At 35.6% G+C, this 18,967-nt stretch overlaps 1 protein-coding gene across 3 annotated transcripts; it reads left to right on the top strand.

Moving 5' to 3' along the window:
- Nucleotides 1-5,812: 5,812 nt before the first annotated feature.
- LOC125668372 (uncharacterized) lies at nucleotides 5,813-17,544 on the top strand. Of its 3 annotated transcripts, none has more exons than XM_056149013.1 (6): nucleotides 5,813-6,134; nucleotides 7,113-7,227; nucleotides 7,447-7,641; nucleotides 8,355-8,584; nucleotides 12,019-12,190; nucleotides 13,826-17,544. In XM_056149013.1, the coding sequence occupies exons 2-6, from the start codon at nucleotides 7,116-7,118 to the stop codon at nucleotides 16,591-16,593; spliced, it is 3,477 nt and encodes a 1,158-aa protein (XP_056004988.1). In that variant the 5' UTR covers nucleotides 5,813-6,134; nucleotides 7,113-7,115; the 3' UTR covers nucleotides 16,594-17,544. The 3 variants fall into 3 exon arrangements, with proteins under 3 accessions (XP_056004988.1, XP_048758447.2, XP_048758456.2); XM_048902490.2 differs by lacking the exon at nucleotides 5,813-6,134 and adding an exon at nucleotides 6,153-6,469; XM_048902499.2 differs by lacking the exon at nucleotides 5,813-6,134 and adding an exon at nucleotides 6,436-6,752.
- Nucleotides 17,545-18,967: the final 1,423 nt, after the last annotated feature.

Genomic DNA, 18,967 nt, shown 5'->3' with positions numbered 1-18,967 from the left:
TCAAAAATCTGACAAGTACTAAAACATGTATGTCGAGGGAGTTCAGAGAAAGAATTAATATTGACGAAAGATGTTCATCATAAATTTATACATGTGCAATGTAGGGGTCTTAATTAAAACCCGTGAAGATGAACTAATCAACTCCCCAATAAGTATACTGTCTCGTACAAAATGTCTCAGCACTAACCCGTCTAGCGATAGATATTGGATCAATAAAAATCTTACATTGTAAAAATCTACCACCCTCCCTTTTTCTGCATTTGGATCTGATTTGTGTTTGCCAAACATTACAATCCTTTTAAAACATCTTCATGTATTTTGAATTCATCTTCATGCCTTAAATGTTTGTGTGTACATATACATTTTATTTACGGGCTAGAGATATTGGACATTGAGCAAGTTAATCACTCTAATTAGGTAGTGATACTAGGCTAGTGTCTGAAGATTTCGGGAGGACTGATGTAAATATCAATTTTTCATGAAGAAATTGAATCACAGTACATGAGTGAATAAAGGAATGAATATGATCATGAAATATTCCCGATTAACACTTTGTTCAATATCAAATTGAGATAATAATAAAAATCAATTATTTCCCCACATCTTCAACCTTTCGGTATAAATATTTGCATGTTACCCAAATTTGTCAATGAAAAAGGACGCAAGACACAGGGAGCCCGCAGTGTTATCATACAGGATTGTGGGGTGAAATTTTAAAACAAACACAATATGTATTCCTACATTAGATAACAGCCTGTGTACTTGAATATCAGTTTTACGCCTGATTCATCATCAAACATATAGCAAAACACGGGACGTTCCGGGGAGAGGGGATGCCTCCTGGGACCTACTAGGGCCCAATGGGGATCTAAAAGCGGCCCACAGATCCCTTGTTTCTCAGATTTCTTCCACGTCCCTCTAAGCCGAAATCCTAGATCCGCCGCTGCTTATAAGGAAAATTGCTTTGAGGAAGCCAGCATGAATATTAGTAGATTTTGAGTTTCAATGGGTTGCAGAAATCAAACATACTTCAGAAATGTGCTCAATGTGTCACATAGTTTATCAATACAGTGCAATGGTAAGACCTACCCCGGGATCTGTATCACGTGATGATGGTGATGCTATTTACTGGGCTGGTCATGTTATGTCTGTAACATAACAAACTAAAATAAAACGGTTTTTGGTTTATATATATATATATATATATATATATATATATATATATATATATATATATATTAATAATATTATTTGACTAAGCCAAATCTTCATCGCCTACTACGCAATGACAGGGCCATGATAAGACAGATCTGTAACATCAAGCCTGAATATATGGCCACTGTAAGTTCAACTGAATTGCTGGGGCGGCTTGACATCGATGACCTCGACCTCATCTTAAGGGAAAGGATACTCCACTGGTATGGCCACGTTGTCAGATCCAGCAGTGCAGTCAAGTGCGCTCTAAATATACAAGTTCCTGGGAGACGTAGAGTTGGTCGGCCAATGCTATCTTGGAGAGAACTGACAGAGAAAGATCGTAGAGAATGGAAGCTCTCTACTGCCGACCCTCAAGACCGGAAAGAATGGAGATCTGAGGTGAGATCTGCCATGCGTGTAGCTAGCCAGATACCTGGAAGGGGGCCCACTAGTGTGGACACTACCCGTGATTCTGCACGGAAATAAAAAGGAACCGACAACAACTGGAAACTCACAATCAGTTGTTTGTAAACTTTACACATGCTATTCCGGGGAGTACTTGTAAAAGCTTTCGGCAAAATCGTAAATCAATAATATTTGATTTTAATGAATTAAAATGAAACGTACAGATAATAGTAATAAAGTATTATTTTAAATATGTTTTAAAGATCTTTTATTCAGAACTTTTATACATTAATTATTCTATCGAAACAATGAAATGTAATTCCCTATGCTCCCTATATATGCACTTTTTAACACCACCACAAATAGACCGGCTCGATAATAACGCTGGTGCAAGGAAGATGTAGTTCGCATTGTTCTTCATAGATCATATAATGGGGAATCTGCCGAATATTTACACGTCACAGATTCTACACCCGGGCCATGGATACTGTCCGTCACCATCAAGTGTCACAGAATATATACCCGGGCCATGGATACTGTCCGTCACTATCTAGTGTCACAGAATACATACCCGGGCCATGGATACTGTCCGTTACTATCTAGTGTCACAGATTCTACACCCGGGCCATGGATACTGTCCGTCACCATCAAGTGTCACAGAATATATACCCGGGCCATGGATACTGTCCGTCACTATCTAGTGTCACAGAATATATATCCGGGCCATGGATACTGTCCGTCACTATCTAGTGTCACAGAATATATATCCGGGCCATGGATACTGTCCGTCACTATCTAGTGTCACAGAATACATACCCGGGCCATGGATACTGTCCGTCACTATCAAGTGTCACAGAATACATACCCGGGCCATGGATACTGTCCGTCACTATCTAGTGTCACAGAATACATACCCGGGCCATGAATACTGTCCGTCACTATCTAGTGTCACAGAATACATACCCGGGCCATGGATACTGTCCGTCACTATCTAGTGTCACAGAATATATATCCGGGCCATGGATACTGTCCGTCACTATCTAGTGTCACAGAATACATACCCGGGCCATGGATACTGTCCGTCACTATCTAGTGTCACAGAATACATACCCGGGCCATGGATACTGTCCGTCACTATCTAGTGTCACAGAATACATACCCGGGCCATGGATACTGTCCGTCACTATCTAGTGTCACAGAATATATATCCGGGCCATGGATACTGTCCGTCACTATCTAGTGTCACAGAATACATACCCGGGCCATGGATACTGTCCGTCACTATCAAGTGTCACAGAATACATACCCGGGCCATGGATACTGTCCGTCACTATCTTGTGTCACAGAATACATACCCGGGCCATGGATACTGTCCGTCACTATCAAGTCTCACAGAATATATACCCGAGCCATGAATACTGTCCGTCACTATCAAGATAACCGGTCCATAAATATTGTCCCTCATAATCTAGTGTCACAGAATATATACCCGGGTAATGGATACAATCTACTGCTATCAACAAGTGTCACAAATTGGATACTGTCCGTTACTACTAAGTGTCCCATATTGTATACCCGCGCCATGGATACTGTCCCTCATAATCAACACGTGGTCAGCCTCCCAATCTGTTTCGCATTCTCCATTATATAATGTTCATCATAGTTTCCATTGCACAATGTTATATCAATAAACATTAGAAAGTGTTGCTAATACCCCCACACAGATATTAATATTACATTAGCGATGTACGTAACATTAAATTAACTATATACATGTATATGTAATTAAAGATAGTAAAACAAATTATGGCATACTGGTTTTTACTTTATTTTATACCTCTTTTAAAGAGATCTTATGAATCTTATAAGATATCTTATAAACGTTATAAGATATCCTCTAATATATTGTATCCTTTATAATAAGATATCTTATAATAAAAAATATGAGATATCTTTTTATTTTTTATTTGTAAGATATTTTATCAAATATATTATATAGCTTACATAGTATATAAGATATCTCATAAACTTTATAAGATTACGTATAATAACTTTTATTTAAAAAAAATTATAAGATATCTCATATATCTTATAGGATACAGTATCTCACATAACAACTTTTATAAGATATCTTATAATTATGCATGTCGTTTTTCCATTCAGATATCTCATCAATTTATAAGATATATCATAAAAGTTACAAGATGTTTTCTAAAGTTTATGAGATATCATATTTTTTATAAGATATCTTATAAAAGATATGAGATTTCTTATTTTTTCTTTATCAAATGTTTTATAAAACATATAAGATAAGATATAAATTATCTTATATGCTTTATAAAATATCTCATAAACTTTATAAAATATCTTATATATTCTATAAGGTATCTCATAAATATTTTTATAACATATCTCATAATCTTTATGAGACCGGAAGTAATATCTAGATGTATTTCTTACATAAATCACAGCGATTCTGTACTGCCTATAGTCCCTGAAAGCGTGAAGGGGTTCTTGGGAAAAAAAAGAAGTAAACCAAAGAACCAAAATGTGGTAAGTTACTACCGATCGGAAATGAATTTTGGAGAGAAAAAAACTAAATTAACAAAACTTTAGATATTGATACTGTCATTTACATGTATGAAAAATCATATCAAACACTTGGAATATAAGCAAGATTTATGAGGACAAATGAAACGATAATTATAAAAGTCTTATTGCCGTTTTGACTTCCAGAAAGTACATTTTAATTATATATATATATATATATATATATATATATATATATATAATGCTGGACAACTCGCCCCCAAGACAACTCGCCCTCAAGACAAGTCGCCCCCTCTTAGGACAACTCGCCCTCTCTTAGGACAAGTCGCCCCCTTCTCTTGAGACAACTCGCCCCCAATATTATATATAAATATATTATCACATTTTATTTTTATGTTGTGTGTGTGTGTGTTATTTACACTTTTAACCCTATAAAGATACGTCTTTTTATTACATACTTTAACACCAATGGTAAATTCTAATAGAATTATGCACAGATTTTATTATTGCATTTCTGAAAAAGTTATATTTTTCATAAATCAATTGGCAAGGAAAATTATATTTACTGATCTTCAGGTAATTGATTAAATGTCTCCAATACTGAGAAAATTTTGGGGTTTGGGTGTGTGTGGGGTTTTTTGTTGTTGGTTTTTTTTATCGATACAGTATACAATGTACATAAGTGTAAAGGTGAAGCATGAATATTCTGATACATGTAATTATCTTTTAATGCGTTTCTCAACTAATTCCCGTTGAAAAATAATAAAATTCCCATTTTAGAAATTGTATAACGGCTCTGCTTTACTGATTGAAGTGATTCTTTTTACGCGGGGTGATTCTTTTTACGCGGCGATTTCAAAGTGTAAAGAACTCTGATGATGAGTACCTCATAACGTTTGAAGTAAATTTATAACAGCTTGGGGGAAATCAAACAATTAGATTTAACAACAGACTCAGATTATTGCTAATTATACTACGTCAGCTGTAGACCAAGCTAATACTCTTCCTATACCAAACGCTAACTTGTTTCCGCTGAAATTATATATTTTACATGTACATAAAAGTGATGATGAATTTACTGAACCCAAACACCAGATTTTCACTAAAATCTTTCGTCTTGCATAAAAAGACACGAAGTTCGGTGTTTATGTGAAGATGTCTTATTGTCTGTGATGTATATACTATCCATAAGAAATTCATTAATTTTTACTAAACACCTCTTGGATTTAGACCAAAAATAACAATTGTAAACATGTATTATATGTATGATATGAAGGAGCGAGATATCTCAAGAGAGGGGGTGAGTTGTTCCGAAGAGGGGGCAAGTTGTCTTGAGGGCGAGTTGTCTTTGGGGCGAGTTGTCCCGATGAGGGGGCGAGTTGTCTTGAGGGCGAGTTGTCTTGGGGGCGAGTTGTCCTGATACCTACCTATATATATATATATATATATATATATATATATATATATATACTTATTCAGATAGGGGGGGGGGGGGTTAAAAGAATGCCACATGACCTGAGACGTAGACAGAGGTGTGGGTGTGGGTGAATAACGAAGAACAACTATAGGTAGACAGTTCTAAATTAAATGACCCGTGTCGGCTGTCGTATAGAGGTTATGTAAATCAAGAAAGATAAGTAGCCTAGGTCACACAAGCCGTTTGACTTCCCACTCAAACGCCTTGGAGCGTTCTATTTAAAAATATTACACCGCGAGGGGGCGCTATCGAAAAACGGAAAGCGACACCGAAGAAAACAAAGACCACAACTGTTGTTCCAAATGTCAGTTTATGTGTCGCTTGTTCTAAAGAAAGCAAACGTTGAGTTTTTGGAAGTTCGAAATTTGGTCCTTCATTAGAGAAACCAGTGACGATATGACCAGAATTATGCTGACTTCACGAGAACTAGTATTACTATGCAGGTCTTCTTCAAACATTAATTGCGGTAGAATCGTATACAATAACGATTTCCCATAGCCTGTTGGTAATACTGTCAACACGTCTGACCTATTTGCTAATTTAAGTAAACACTCTTTCTGTAAAGGTTTCAGTGAGAATTCGATTTTTAAATCTGATAAAACTTTGTTTATCTTCTGTTCGACTGCATCCGTCATCGTTATGCATTGATCAACCAATCAGCTGCTTTATCAGAATTCGGATAAGCCTCGTTATGGAGTGTAAATGTTTATCGTAGAATGCTCCTAGACGTTTGTCTCGTAGAACACTGCATTGACAAACGTGTAGGTGACCTAGACTAGAAAGATAAGTAAAGTCCATACCGGATTTTCTGGTTTCGTTTTGAAAAACGTACCTTTATTGGTAGGTTTATTTTATTAATCTTGTAGAAATTTAAGAAATAATTCGTTTTCTGTAATCAGTAAGGTTTTATGTTCTTGTTGTGTACTCTGGGTCTTTTATAATCTGTTGAATTTATGCATTAACAACACCATGCCTATTTCTTAAAGATTTTTGTTTTGATTATACACTTCCGGAAGAGTGTTCCCGTCCATTATAACACCGCCTATTACAAAACGTTGTCCTGGACTGCTGGGATCTATGACATAATGAAACTTGGCATAAACAAAGCATAATTCCGTTATAGGTAACTTATATAGAGCGAGAACGAACTTCTGGAATTTCTACTTTCAGTTTGATACAATAAGTACTGTAATACAGTCCTGGGGCCATGGGCTGTTGCGATCCATTACATAATGAAACTTAGTCTCCTAGGATAAACAAAGCATAATTCCGTTTTAGTTAATTCATGTAGAGTGAAATTCAATTGTTTCATTTCCTTTCTTAATATGCCTTATAACTGCAAAGAAAATCTTTTCACATTCTACAATTGGTGCTTATGTATACAAAACAATTCCCTAGTTTTGATCTCTAATTTGGTGACACGCTCTGGTGATACAATAGATATTTGAATATTAAGATAATACTCTATTGAAAATTTTCATAGAACATGGCTGAAACACTTTCGGGGACAGACGATTCTGAGTCAGAGACGTCGGACGATTCAGATGTAAACGACTCACTGGAAGATGGAGGATCTGAAGCCTCAGCGATGATAAATGGTAAAAACTCACTCACTATGCGTGTATGCATTTGATTCGTCAATGACGGCTTTGCTATGTTATTAGAAAGTGTTTTATAGAAATCCTGCGATTGACAATCATTTGAAATATAACTCTATTAAATTGAATATAAACAGAATCTTAGCATCATATGTTGTGGTTAATCTCCATTTGTGTCCTCAAACTCTTTAGAGTCACTCCATGTCAGAAACTTTTCAGATCACGTGGTTGGTATTTCCAGAGAAGAGGACAATTTCCTTCGATATTTCTTGCAAGCTCACCTTGCAGTGGACGCTGTTCGTATCTGGTTTGATACCATAGTTCCACCACGGAAATTAGAAAAACATTTAAAACGACACAAGAGAAAAGCTTTCAAGAATTGTAGCGATGAACAAAAGGGCATATTGTTTCCAGGTAAAGAATTAATTCTTGATCTTGCAACATACAATAGATTTCTGGTAAATCAATGGACGAATCTTTACTATTCATTTGTTGAAACAAAAGCAAATGCGGCAATAGGCCAAATATCTGTTACCTTTGTTCATGTTCACAGAAAAATATATAAACTTGTTTACTTTACAGAAAAACTCGGTTATAACGAAAACGCTTATAATGAGGTCACCCTTACATTTCATTTCCTGTAAATTTAAAATATATACAATTTAATGAACATATTGGATATAACTTAACGAATTACATTTATAACAAATCAAAATTGTTCATCCCCAGAAATTCACTGTAAGCGTGTAGATAAAGTGCCTGAAATTTAGACATATGCATGGCGGTCAATATTGTAGCAGTGAAGGTTCTTCATCGCACTAAAGTTTTCTGTGTTACAGAAGCTCAATTTATACATTATCATCCAAAACCCCCGTGACTTTTACCTCTATATACTACTGTATGTATGTGGCTATGGATCACTTTACCTATTTGACGTCGTAGGTTGGAGGCACCCAAGGCATGAGCGAGCCTCGCATCTTCGACCTTCCGTTAATGAAGTAAGCGCTCAACCACCGAGCCATTGCGACCAATCAAGTACTAGCAATATGTGTGAGAATATCATAGTTTGTAGCTTAAAGAACATTTTCATATGTCTTTTAAGCACATCCTCATTAAAAATTTTACAGAGAATCCAGTCACGTCCGAAAATTTTGACATCACTCTTTTCTATAAGATAATACGAAATACTACGGATGTTAAGAGACCAACGAAAGGTTGGGGAGAAGAACCGGAACCTTCAGATACAGAGCCCGCCGATGACTTGGAACGAGTCCGGATATGTCGAAATTCTCTCAGTCATTGTCCACCGTCAGTCAGCGATGGGGAGTTTAAAAGAAAGTGGAAGGATTTAAGCGAGGTATGTACATAAAACTACAGCAGCTAAAAGGTTTGGGTCGTGACCAGTCAATGAAACGTACACCAGATAAAACAGTTGATTATGAGTTGAATGATAAATCAATAGAAACTAAAGCTTCGGATATCGTAATTTTAGGTTGAATGACCCATCAGTAGCTAAAACAGTTGGATTGAATGACCCCATCAATAGAAACTGCTAAATAGTTTCATTTTAAATGATCCATCAACAAAACCTACAGCGGTTAAGAGTAAGTTTCTTGTTGAATGACTCCAAACTGTCAACAAAACCTACAGCGGTTAAGAGTAAGTTTCTTGTTGAATGACTCCAAACTGTCAACAAAACCTACAGCGGTTAAGAGTAAGTTTCTTGTTGAATGACTCCAAACCTTCAACAGAACCTACAGCGGTTAATAGTAAGTTTCTTGTTGAATGACTCCAAACCATCAACAGAACCTATAGTGGCTACAAAAGATAATTTGCGTTCAGTGACGTGTTAAAAATTAAAAAAAAAAAATACAGTGGTTAAACAATTAGTTTATTTTGAACGATCAATAAATAACAGGAACTCGGCAGAAAAATAAAACCCAAACACAATAGCTCTGAAACAAATCAGTCCATGTAATTTTACACAGACAAGTCCTCTGCAGTGTATGACAATTTTAGGTCAAGGTACTTTGCCATGTTGACGACTATACTTACTTTTAAAGCTGATGTGATATCAAATGGTCAATATACGAGGGTGAGTCAATAAGTAACCAGCCTATCCCATTTCTGATTGACCTAGACAGTCACGATTTTCATGCTTTGTTTCAATACATGTTTTACACATGGATACAAAATTGCACCCGTATCGAGCCTTTCTTTAATAAGATATTGAATGTCAAACATGGCTAGTGATGCAAAGGCATGCTTTTCATCTAAAGTTGGGTATCTTGCTATAATTCGGTACTTGTATTTAAAACGTAAAACATGCAAGGAAATACACGGCGAGTTAGCCGATGGTTATGGGTATTCTGCACCATCTTATGCTCAGGTTGATATTCTGGGTAGGGGAATTCAAACGCAGTAGAACGTCTTTAGAAGATGAAGCCAGGTCTGGATGCCCACTGGATGCCACCGACGAAGAAATGTGTAAGAAAGTTGGGAATCTGGTATACTCTGATAAGCGAATTCAGCTTGAAGAAATACCGCAGGCATGAGGCATTTCACATGGTAGCGTTTCAACAATCTTACATGATCGTTTAGATATGCGAAAGCTAACAGCCCGTTAGTTTCCCAATCCCTTAGCGATGAGCAAATGGCAATCAGAGCATCAGTATGCAGCGCCTCTTTGAAGCGTTTTAGGTAAAAAGATGATTTTCTTTTGCGTCTGGTGACTGTAGATGAGACTTGGGTTCACTATTATTAGCGAGTGAATAAAGCTCGGAGTCATCAGTGGGTAGGTTCTGGGTCCCCGAGGCCAAAGAAATTGAAGATGCAACCATCTGCTGGTAAGTTAATGGCCACAGTATTTGGGGACGCAGAAGGCGTTATTATGTTGGACTTTGTACCCAAGAGAAGTACAATAACTGGAGTGTACTATGCAAGCTTGCTAGACCAGCTGAGAACACACCTAACGCTAGCCCATGAATTAATACCACATCCTGCCTATTCGCCTGACCTAGCTCCTAGCGGCTTCTTTCTATTCCCAAACCTGAAAAAGGATATCCATGGATGTGATTTCCGGTCTGACGAAGAAGTCGTAATGGCAGTTGAGGAGTGGGTCAATGGAAAGGACCCTGATTTTTTCAGTTCTGGGCTGATGACACTTGAACACCTTTTGTCTAAGTGCATCACACTAGAAGGCAATTACATCGAAAAAGAAGAGGTGGATCTCAACCGGAAATACGTTTTCGGTAGGCTGGTTACTGATTGACTCACCCTCGTAGTTTCTGATGGTATGAAATAGTGAAGATGATGATCAGTGATCAAATTCATAAATAAAGAATACATAATTGACAGTAAGACAAACATGGACCCCTGTAAACACTAGAGGTTTGATCAGGTGTTTAGAAGGATTAAGTACCCCCTGTTCACCAACCGCACTCGATGGGAACCCTATATGTTGATCAAAAACAGAGTCACTTAAAATTTGTATGTAAATAACGATCTAACGATTGGTATAGAATACGTCATACAGCATTCAACCGAATGAAAGATTACATTTGCAAATAAGATTAATATAAAGATCATAACATTTGCCAAATGTTGACTTCCAACCAGCCCTTTGAAGCTCTGTAATATCAACTTACTTGTCAGTAGCCTCTCTCGGTTTAAAAATTGATCATAGTTAGAAATAGCTCTCATGTAAAACTTATACGGTACCAATTTTGATACACCAGATGCGCATTTCGACAAATAATGTCTCTTCAGTGATGCTCAACCGAAATGTTTGAAATCCGAAATAACAATGAAGTTTTAGAGCTATTATAGCAAAAAACAGCGTGCCAAAAAAAGTGGAGTCAAATTCGTCTAAGGATAAGAGCTATGCATGTATCGAATCAGTTGAGAAACATTAAGATCATATGCAAGTGATAATGAAATATTGCTAAATAAGAATGGATAGTTGATGATGGAGAGTCTGAAGTCATTTCGTATGTTATGAAATTGAGCTTTAGTTTGGAGTTAACGTCTATCTTCAGTAAAATATCCAAATGGGAAGCAGATTTCGAAGCCTCTGTGGGGCTTTTTTCTTTGTTCCCTTAAATCGACATACAGTGATGAATGAAATAGATATCTTAATAGATAGAACGTGATTTATGTACATGTATTTAAATATCGAATTACAGACCACATTAAGCGAAATTTCCTTCTCATGTAGAAGATTTCGAATAACTTCCGTCTCATAAGAATGAAGTAAAATTTATGCCCATCAGAATTACAACAGACTGCCGAGAGATCTGATCTCTAAAGACTACGAAGATACTGTCATACTTACTTTCATACTACTCCTCCATTCTGTATTTCAAGTCACTAAACCGGGCACTAGCATCTTTACATCAATTTTAGAGAAGAAAAATGTTGTATATGATTTTGAATAGTTAAATATTTTAACATCTTTTTTAGAATTTCAGTTGTAAAATCTATGAAAAACGTTTCTTTGAAAGATATTACAACAGTAGAACCTTAGGGAACTGCATCCGTCTTGGTTAAGTTAGAATATGATATGACGAAGTGTATGACCGGTGTTACAATGGAATATTTAGAAAATTATTTTCCTCAAATATAGAATTATATTGATAGATCATAAATCACGGCATGACTATATAGTTTATCACACACTTTGTCAATAATCAAATGTTACTATTTATAGGACAAAGTATAACTAGCCAAAAAATAATACTCAACAAATTTGCATCTTTCTATAACTGTCTTGTTCATGTGTCTCACATTTAGGTAATAAGAAGACTCGGAAAAGGTCAGCTTGACAGAAAACTTGATTCCTTGAAAGACAAGATCTTGGATTGTTCAACCAGAAACTCCTTAAGACTGGATCTAGCAGCATTACGCGAAAGAGTTCACGACGTGGAGATATCCATTGCACATCACATTCCACCAAATCTAAAAGGTTCACAAAATTCTTTATATAGACTTTCATAATTACATCTTAAAGAGCATATCACTGTTCGTTATCTTCGCCATTCATCGCATCTTACTAAACACTGTCATTTTTAAAGCAAATTCTCTGCATGCTAGAAATGATTTTTAAAGTATTTCACTACATCAAGACTGATACATTTTATGGCACTGCGTCACAATAAGACGACCCAAATCCTTTGTACAATTGTTTGTATCGATCGATTCGTTTATATCTATATAGTAGTAGATAAGATATCGGATTACTGACGCGCAAATCCTTGGCTCAAATCCCATAATGTCTTTATGGATTACTGATAGGGTGGTGCTCTGTTTGACACAATTAAACACATCACACGGTTTGAGGAATTAGAATGGTCATTTATTAACTAATAAATGACAAAATATTATGCCAAAACATCATATAAAATAGTTAAAAATATAACATACTGCAATTCATGCTAAGGAATTGTGACTAATAAAACATTACAAACATGCCACAATTATTATTATTATTTTATTCATTTATAAAGCGCAAAATTATATGTAGTTTCTTTGCACTGAATCCTAAAAACTACAATATAAAAAAATCATAAATACAATATTATGATTAGATAAAATCTCAAGTTATAAGGAATCTGGTAGTGTCTTTTGTATAAATGTATTGAAATAAATTTTGTTCTATTCAAAATTGCATATATTTGCCTTTGTGGCATATATACATGTACTTATTGTATCTTTTTGATTGAATCATGTGCTGATTTGATAAAAAAAAAAAAAGAATCAAGCTTTAGTGAGTCATTTTAACTGAAATATTTCCGGTAGTATTTGAGTTTGAAAGCGATGGAATTCAAATATATATTCCCAAGATTATGCGTTCCCGATGATATGAAGTAAATCATACTTTGTGAATACTCATTTCAGTACCCCCTTGCTTGTCGTAAGAGGCGACTTAATGGAACGGTCCTTCGAATAAGACCGCAAAATCCAAAGCCCCGTATCACTGAAAGCCGTAAGCGCCCAGAATAGGCGAGACATCAAACAATATAAAATCAATCAATCAATAAAACGTTTAAAATTCTGTAAACAGTTCTAAAATGTAATCTTATAGCATCAAATATTTAATGTTAGGTTTAATGTTGGATTTCTGTTCTTTTGTGTTTATTCATTTGGTCTTGAAGATTACAAAATGAATTATTGATACTTATATGACACCGTGGAACACCGTAACATACATTTTCAATCTCCACAGAACTGCGTCCAACAATGCATGTAAAAAATTTCAAATTTTGATCAACATTTTTCTGGTCCTTTATTGTAAATCAGGATAAATAATTAATTGGTCTTTGATTAATAAAACATCGACCCCGGCTAACAACCTTAACATAACAATATTTTGCCCGCTATCCTGGTTCAATGCCAGAGTGTAAAACCGTTATCTTGTAACAAGAGTGTTTAATAAATTGGCGTTCAGTAATGGCCTAGGTATTGCACTCAAATTCATTCTTATGTTAACAAATCGTTAGCGATATAAATATGATGGTTATTATTTCATGGTGAATATTGAAAGAAAATATCTCCAATCTAAAAATTGTAAGCGGTTTTCATAATATTTTTTTCTCCACAGAGCAACATAGGAAATTGTTACAGAAATGGCGAGAAGATGACAAGTTCTTCTTAGAAATTCACAGCTATAAAACAATCATTGAAAATATAAAGAGATTAGATCACGTGACAGTCACGGGAGGAGGTGGTATAGGAAAGACATCTCTCATCCGCCATGTCGCTTTGCAGCTCGCTCGCGAGGGATTTGAGATCCTTCCGATGTCGTCAATTGACGAGATTATCATTTGTGGAAACCTGGGTGTTAAACAAGTATTTGTTGTAGATGATGTTTTAGGAGTCCATGGTGTTGACGTTGGTTTGTATAACAGTTGGATGGCAAAGTCCGAAAGAATATTCAATCTACTTGAATCAGGATCAAAATTGCTGATGACATGTAGGTCTGTCGTTTTGAAAGAGTCAAAACAACTGGATAGTTTGGTTACACATTTAGATCATGTCATTGATTTGGGTGATGAGGAACATCAGTTGACCGATGAGGATAAAAATGCCATGCTTGGCATTCATTGTAGACATAGACAATTAAGACAGGAATGTTTTGAGAATTTTTGTTTGTCTAACTCATTACCAATGTTCCCTCTGCTTTGTCGGTTGTTTTCATCTGACGAAAAATACCAAGAAATGGGCCAGAATTTTTTTCATTTACCATATCGATGTTTATTCTCAGAGCTGAATAAAATGCGAGAAATGAAGAAAATGCAATATGCATCCCTGGTTTACTGTGTCATGAAAGATAACCGTGTCTCATCACATGATTTAGACCTAGGATGCCTAGAGGATGTCTACAACTGCTGCAGAGTAAACAAGTCAACCTCTGACTGGAAACTTAGAAACGCGCTGAGAGTATTGGTTGGGTCATATCTAGTGCAGGACACTGATGGTAGATTTTCTTTTATTCATGACAAACTGTTTGAAATTGTTGCAGTCCATTTCGGTAAACAATTTCCAGACTGTCTGATTAAGTACGTTACTTCCAGCTTTATCTACAAGTTTATAGAATTTGATGAGAATGGGTCAATCGTCAATGAAAGTCGCATTGCTGTCTCAGAAATTCACTTTCCTGTTTTGGTTAATTGTGTTATTTGTGATATAAGGCGTTTCCATTTGTACGAAGTGTTTAATTGTAATATATTGAAATCTACAGCATTCGTTTCCGAGTTTTGCAAGGTTTGCCGTGATTTTTCTCTTCACGAAATCAAGACACTGCTCTTTGAGGATACCCACTGCGAAATGTTATATGAAGAAACAAATAGAAAATCAAATGAAATGGAGAAAATATCAGATATGGTCTTCGACAACCTGGAGAATGGTCGTGGGGTTACGAAAAGAACACTGTCTGAGTGGGATTGTAAATTTAAGATTTTAAATCGACAAGTTTTTAAGGTTTTGTATTGGATAATTGGATATGGTCATGTGCATCTATTATCCAGTGTCGTTGAACTTGTCCACAGTAAGACCCTCAGTGAGAACAGGAACATTCCTGGTAGTGGCGCAAACGTTACAGAAACTTCAGAAATCATGTTTGGTAAGGACCTGGAATCCCAGTCAACCTGCTTAGCACTGGCCTGTGCTAGTGGTGATGTAGAAATGGTCAACCTAGTGTTAGATCACGTGAAACCTGAATGTATCAATCACAAATATGATAACGCTGATAAAGAGTCTAGACCGTTATTTGTGGCTTCATTAAATGGTCGCAGTGACATTGTGAATGTTTTGTTGAGAGAAGGAGCTAGCGACGAGCAGAATTGCGCTATAACGGTGGCTTGCCTCTTTGGACATGATGAAGTTGTAGCGAATTTAATCACTCATGGATGTGATGTTAATTTTTCTTACGCCGAGATAGGTCCATCGTTGTTTTATGCTTCCGCTGCTGGTTATATAGAGATCGTGAAGAATCTTATTAAGCATGGTGCTATTGTCAATTTCTGTAACTGTAAGGGTATGTCTCCACTGTATGCTGCGTCTAGATATGGTCATCTGGAGATTGTGAAATATCTAATTGAGAGTGGGGCGGATGTTAATCTCTGTGACAATGATGGTATATCTCCATTGTATATTGCATCCTATAAAGGTCATCTGGAGATTGTGAAGAATCTAATTGAGAGTGGGGCAGATGTCAATCTCTGTGACAATGATGGCAACTTTCCATTGTCTATTGCATACCTTAATGATCATCTGGAGATTGTGAAGTATCTAATTAAGAGTGGGGCGGATGTTAATCTCTGTGACAATGATGGTGTATCTCCATTGTCTATTGCATCCTATAAAGGTCATCTGGAGATTGTGAAGAATCTAATTGAGAGTGGGGCAGATGTCAATCTCTGTGACAATGATGGCGATTCTCCATTGTCTAGTGCATCAGGTGCAGGTCATCTGGAGATTGTTATATATTTGATGGAGAAAAACGCGGATGTCAATATTGGTGTGAGCTGTTTATCTTGTGCGTGTTCTGGTGGGCATTTAGATGTTGTGAAATATCTAACCGATAAGGTGGATGTGAATCAGGTAGGCGTCTTGTGTGATCCCGCACTTCATGCTGCATCTAGTTGTGGTCACTTGAATATTGTGGAGTATCTGATAGAACATGGGGCGGATATTAATTTACTGAGCTCCTCTAATGATAGCCCCCTCTACTGTGCTGCAGAGAAAGATAAGTTAGAAGTAGTTAGATGTCTTGTACAACACGGTGCTGATATAAACCAGGGTCTGGAAATTGCATGTCAGTGTGGTCACGAACAGGTTGTGGACTATTTGTTGAACTATTTCTACTAAAATCAGCTACTGCAAATGCACATAATCTTTGTATTACATTTCCTGTAATGTATCGGATATAAATGACTTCAATTTAGAACAAATATACTAGTTCTATCTGTGACTTATGTTTAACGCTATATTTTTAGCTAATAAATGCTTTAGAAAATTAATCATTGTATATTTTACAAATCTTCTTGATCGTGTATAATCATTTCTGTTTTTCCTTATGAGTGACACATCACGCACAGGCGTAATTAAAAGGAGTGTTGGTTGATCGAATCTAAATCATTTTACGTCCATTTGAGATCAGTCATATTTTCTTCACTACAGTAATGTGATAGTATAAATATGAATTTCTATATGTATTTATTCGTTTTGATATTTTGCATTGATCGTTTTGCTAAATACAATCTTAAAATTCACTTTACCGTAAGTTCAATTGCGCATCTGGATTGATTTGGCTGAGTAAAGTTTTATTCTGTTATTTCATTTGTTCTTTGATTTCATTGGTCATTTCATATTTCTTTATCCAATAATAGTATTTCAGTATATGTATAAATCTACCGCGCTTACCTATGTAGTTAGAGCAGTAATACGTTTTGAAGAGTTACAACCAGCTGATATCTTCCGTATCTTATGGTATGTTATTTCTATATTAAAGTATATGTTTCATTTCCATATAAAGAACCGATATACATAATTATTTTGATTGCAAGTTCTTTACTTTATTGTAATTTTGCTTTCAAAGTCGTAATTATTATATGAGTCTGTAAGATCTTAATCTAAATTATTTACAGAACACATGTACATATTTTTATAAAGTATAGTATGCTTCTAAAACGTTTACTGTTGGTACAATTTACAATTGTCATATCTCACTTATGTTTTTCTTTATTGATTTGTAATATTATCTATCTGTTATTGTAGGCCAATGCCTTTATTTTCTACTCAATAAATTAATAAAACCAATATCTGCCTTCCTGCTCGGTTACAGTAATATTAATGCTATTATCGGCCACCAGAAGGTGGGTGATTGTGTTCTGGTTTCAGACAGACGACGCGGATTTACTGCAGGTCTACATTATAAGACGATGAACTGATATATATTATTAGTTAAATGGATCCTTGGCAGGGTATATGGACTCACTTTTTCTGTCAAAGTTTATATTCTCCTGAGCCGTTAGGCTGAATACATATTTTGACAGGGAATGTTCATATACTCTGCCAAGAATCCATATAACGAATATATCCTACTGCAGAGTGATCATTACAAACAAAACAAAAAACACAAATAAGGTTTATTTTACGAAGCGGTGAAGTGTATAGATCTATTGAAGCCATTTTGTATCCCATCTATTCTTGGCAGGGTACATGGCCTCCCGGCTTGTCGTCCAATATCAATTACCTAGATTTCTCTGCCTGCAGTAGGACATATTCATATTTAAAGCCACCATACTATCTAATCACGATTTTGATAAATAATAATACTAAGTCTTGGTATACAGAATCTGTTTATTGGTACTGTTGGCATTCGCATAGAAAGAGACAATTTAACTTCATGGTTTTATTTCAAGTAAGAAGTTTGTAATATTCATTTTCACTTTCTTGCACGCTTTGTTTTATTCGGGTTTTTCTATATTCACTATTTGGAACCTCGCGCAAGCGTAGGAAATTACAATTAAATAATATTATAATATTGTAGAGACGAGGGAATATTTTAATGCGTGTTTGAATATTTTGGGCATATCCATGAATTATATGAACGATATCTTTAATTCAATTGAATATAAGAATAATACAGTAAATAAAACTTGATTATTAAGAAGTCATTTGTAGCTCCGAATTAAATTTTGCCTTATGTAACATAAATGATCTCTCTACGAAATGAAAATTTGATGATGATTTTACGAATGCAATCGGAATCCGTCATGCCAAATAGGTGACCGAAGACAAAATGTACAGTCGTTCATAATTTCAAAATTTGAAACTCAGTATTGGGAATGTGTTTATAATGGTAGTTTTTGTTCAGTGCGACAATTTAAGCGCAAACTTATGAATATACGTCATTTCTTTTCGTCAAACGCAATAATCGAAAACAATACACTTTATGAATGACAAACAGATAAACTGCTATATTGTAAACAGTGGCATTGCCACGTAGTGTACAACCTAATTTCGGTAAAATGTTAAAAGTTATTAGGCGCATTTTCCCAGAACAGTCTCAGACCATTCGATATCTGACATATTGGACAGTTTTCGACTTATTATTTACTTTCAAGACCTGCATCATCATAATACATGTTCAACAAAATTAAAAACTTTTTGTGTTTATATCATGTGTTTGTATATGCAAGGTGAAGATAACGAACAGTGATCAATCTCATAATTCCTA

This window comes from Ostrea edulis, chromosome 9, assembly GCF_947568905.1.
Source record: "Ostrea edulis chromosome 9, xbOstEdul1.1, whole genome shotgun sequence".
Classification (NCBI taxonomy): domain Eukaryota; kingdom Metazoa; phylum Mollusca; class Bivalvia; order Ostreida; family Ostreidae; genus Ostrea; species Ostrea edulis.
The sequence above is the reverse complement of the archived record's forward strand: the minus strand, read 5'-3'. Positions and strand labels throughout refer to the sequence as shown.

Bases quoted from the DNA above. Each gene is read 5' to 3' on its own strand.
- LOC125668372 (XM_056149013.1), top strand. From the start codon at position 7,116: ATGGCTGAAACACTTTCGGGGACAGACGATTCTGAGTCAGAGACGTCG. The intron at 7,228-7,446 runs GTAAAAACTCAC...GAAACTTTTCAG, and splicing joins AGCCTCAGCGATGATAAATG to ATCACGTGGTTGGTATTTCC. The intron at 8,585-12,018 runs GTATGTACATAA...TCTCACATTTAG, and splicing joins AGTGGAAGGATTTAAGCGAG to GTAATAAGAAGACTCGGAAA.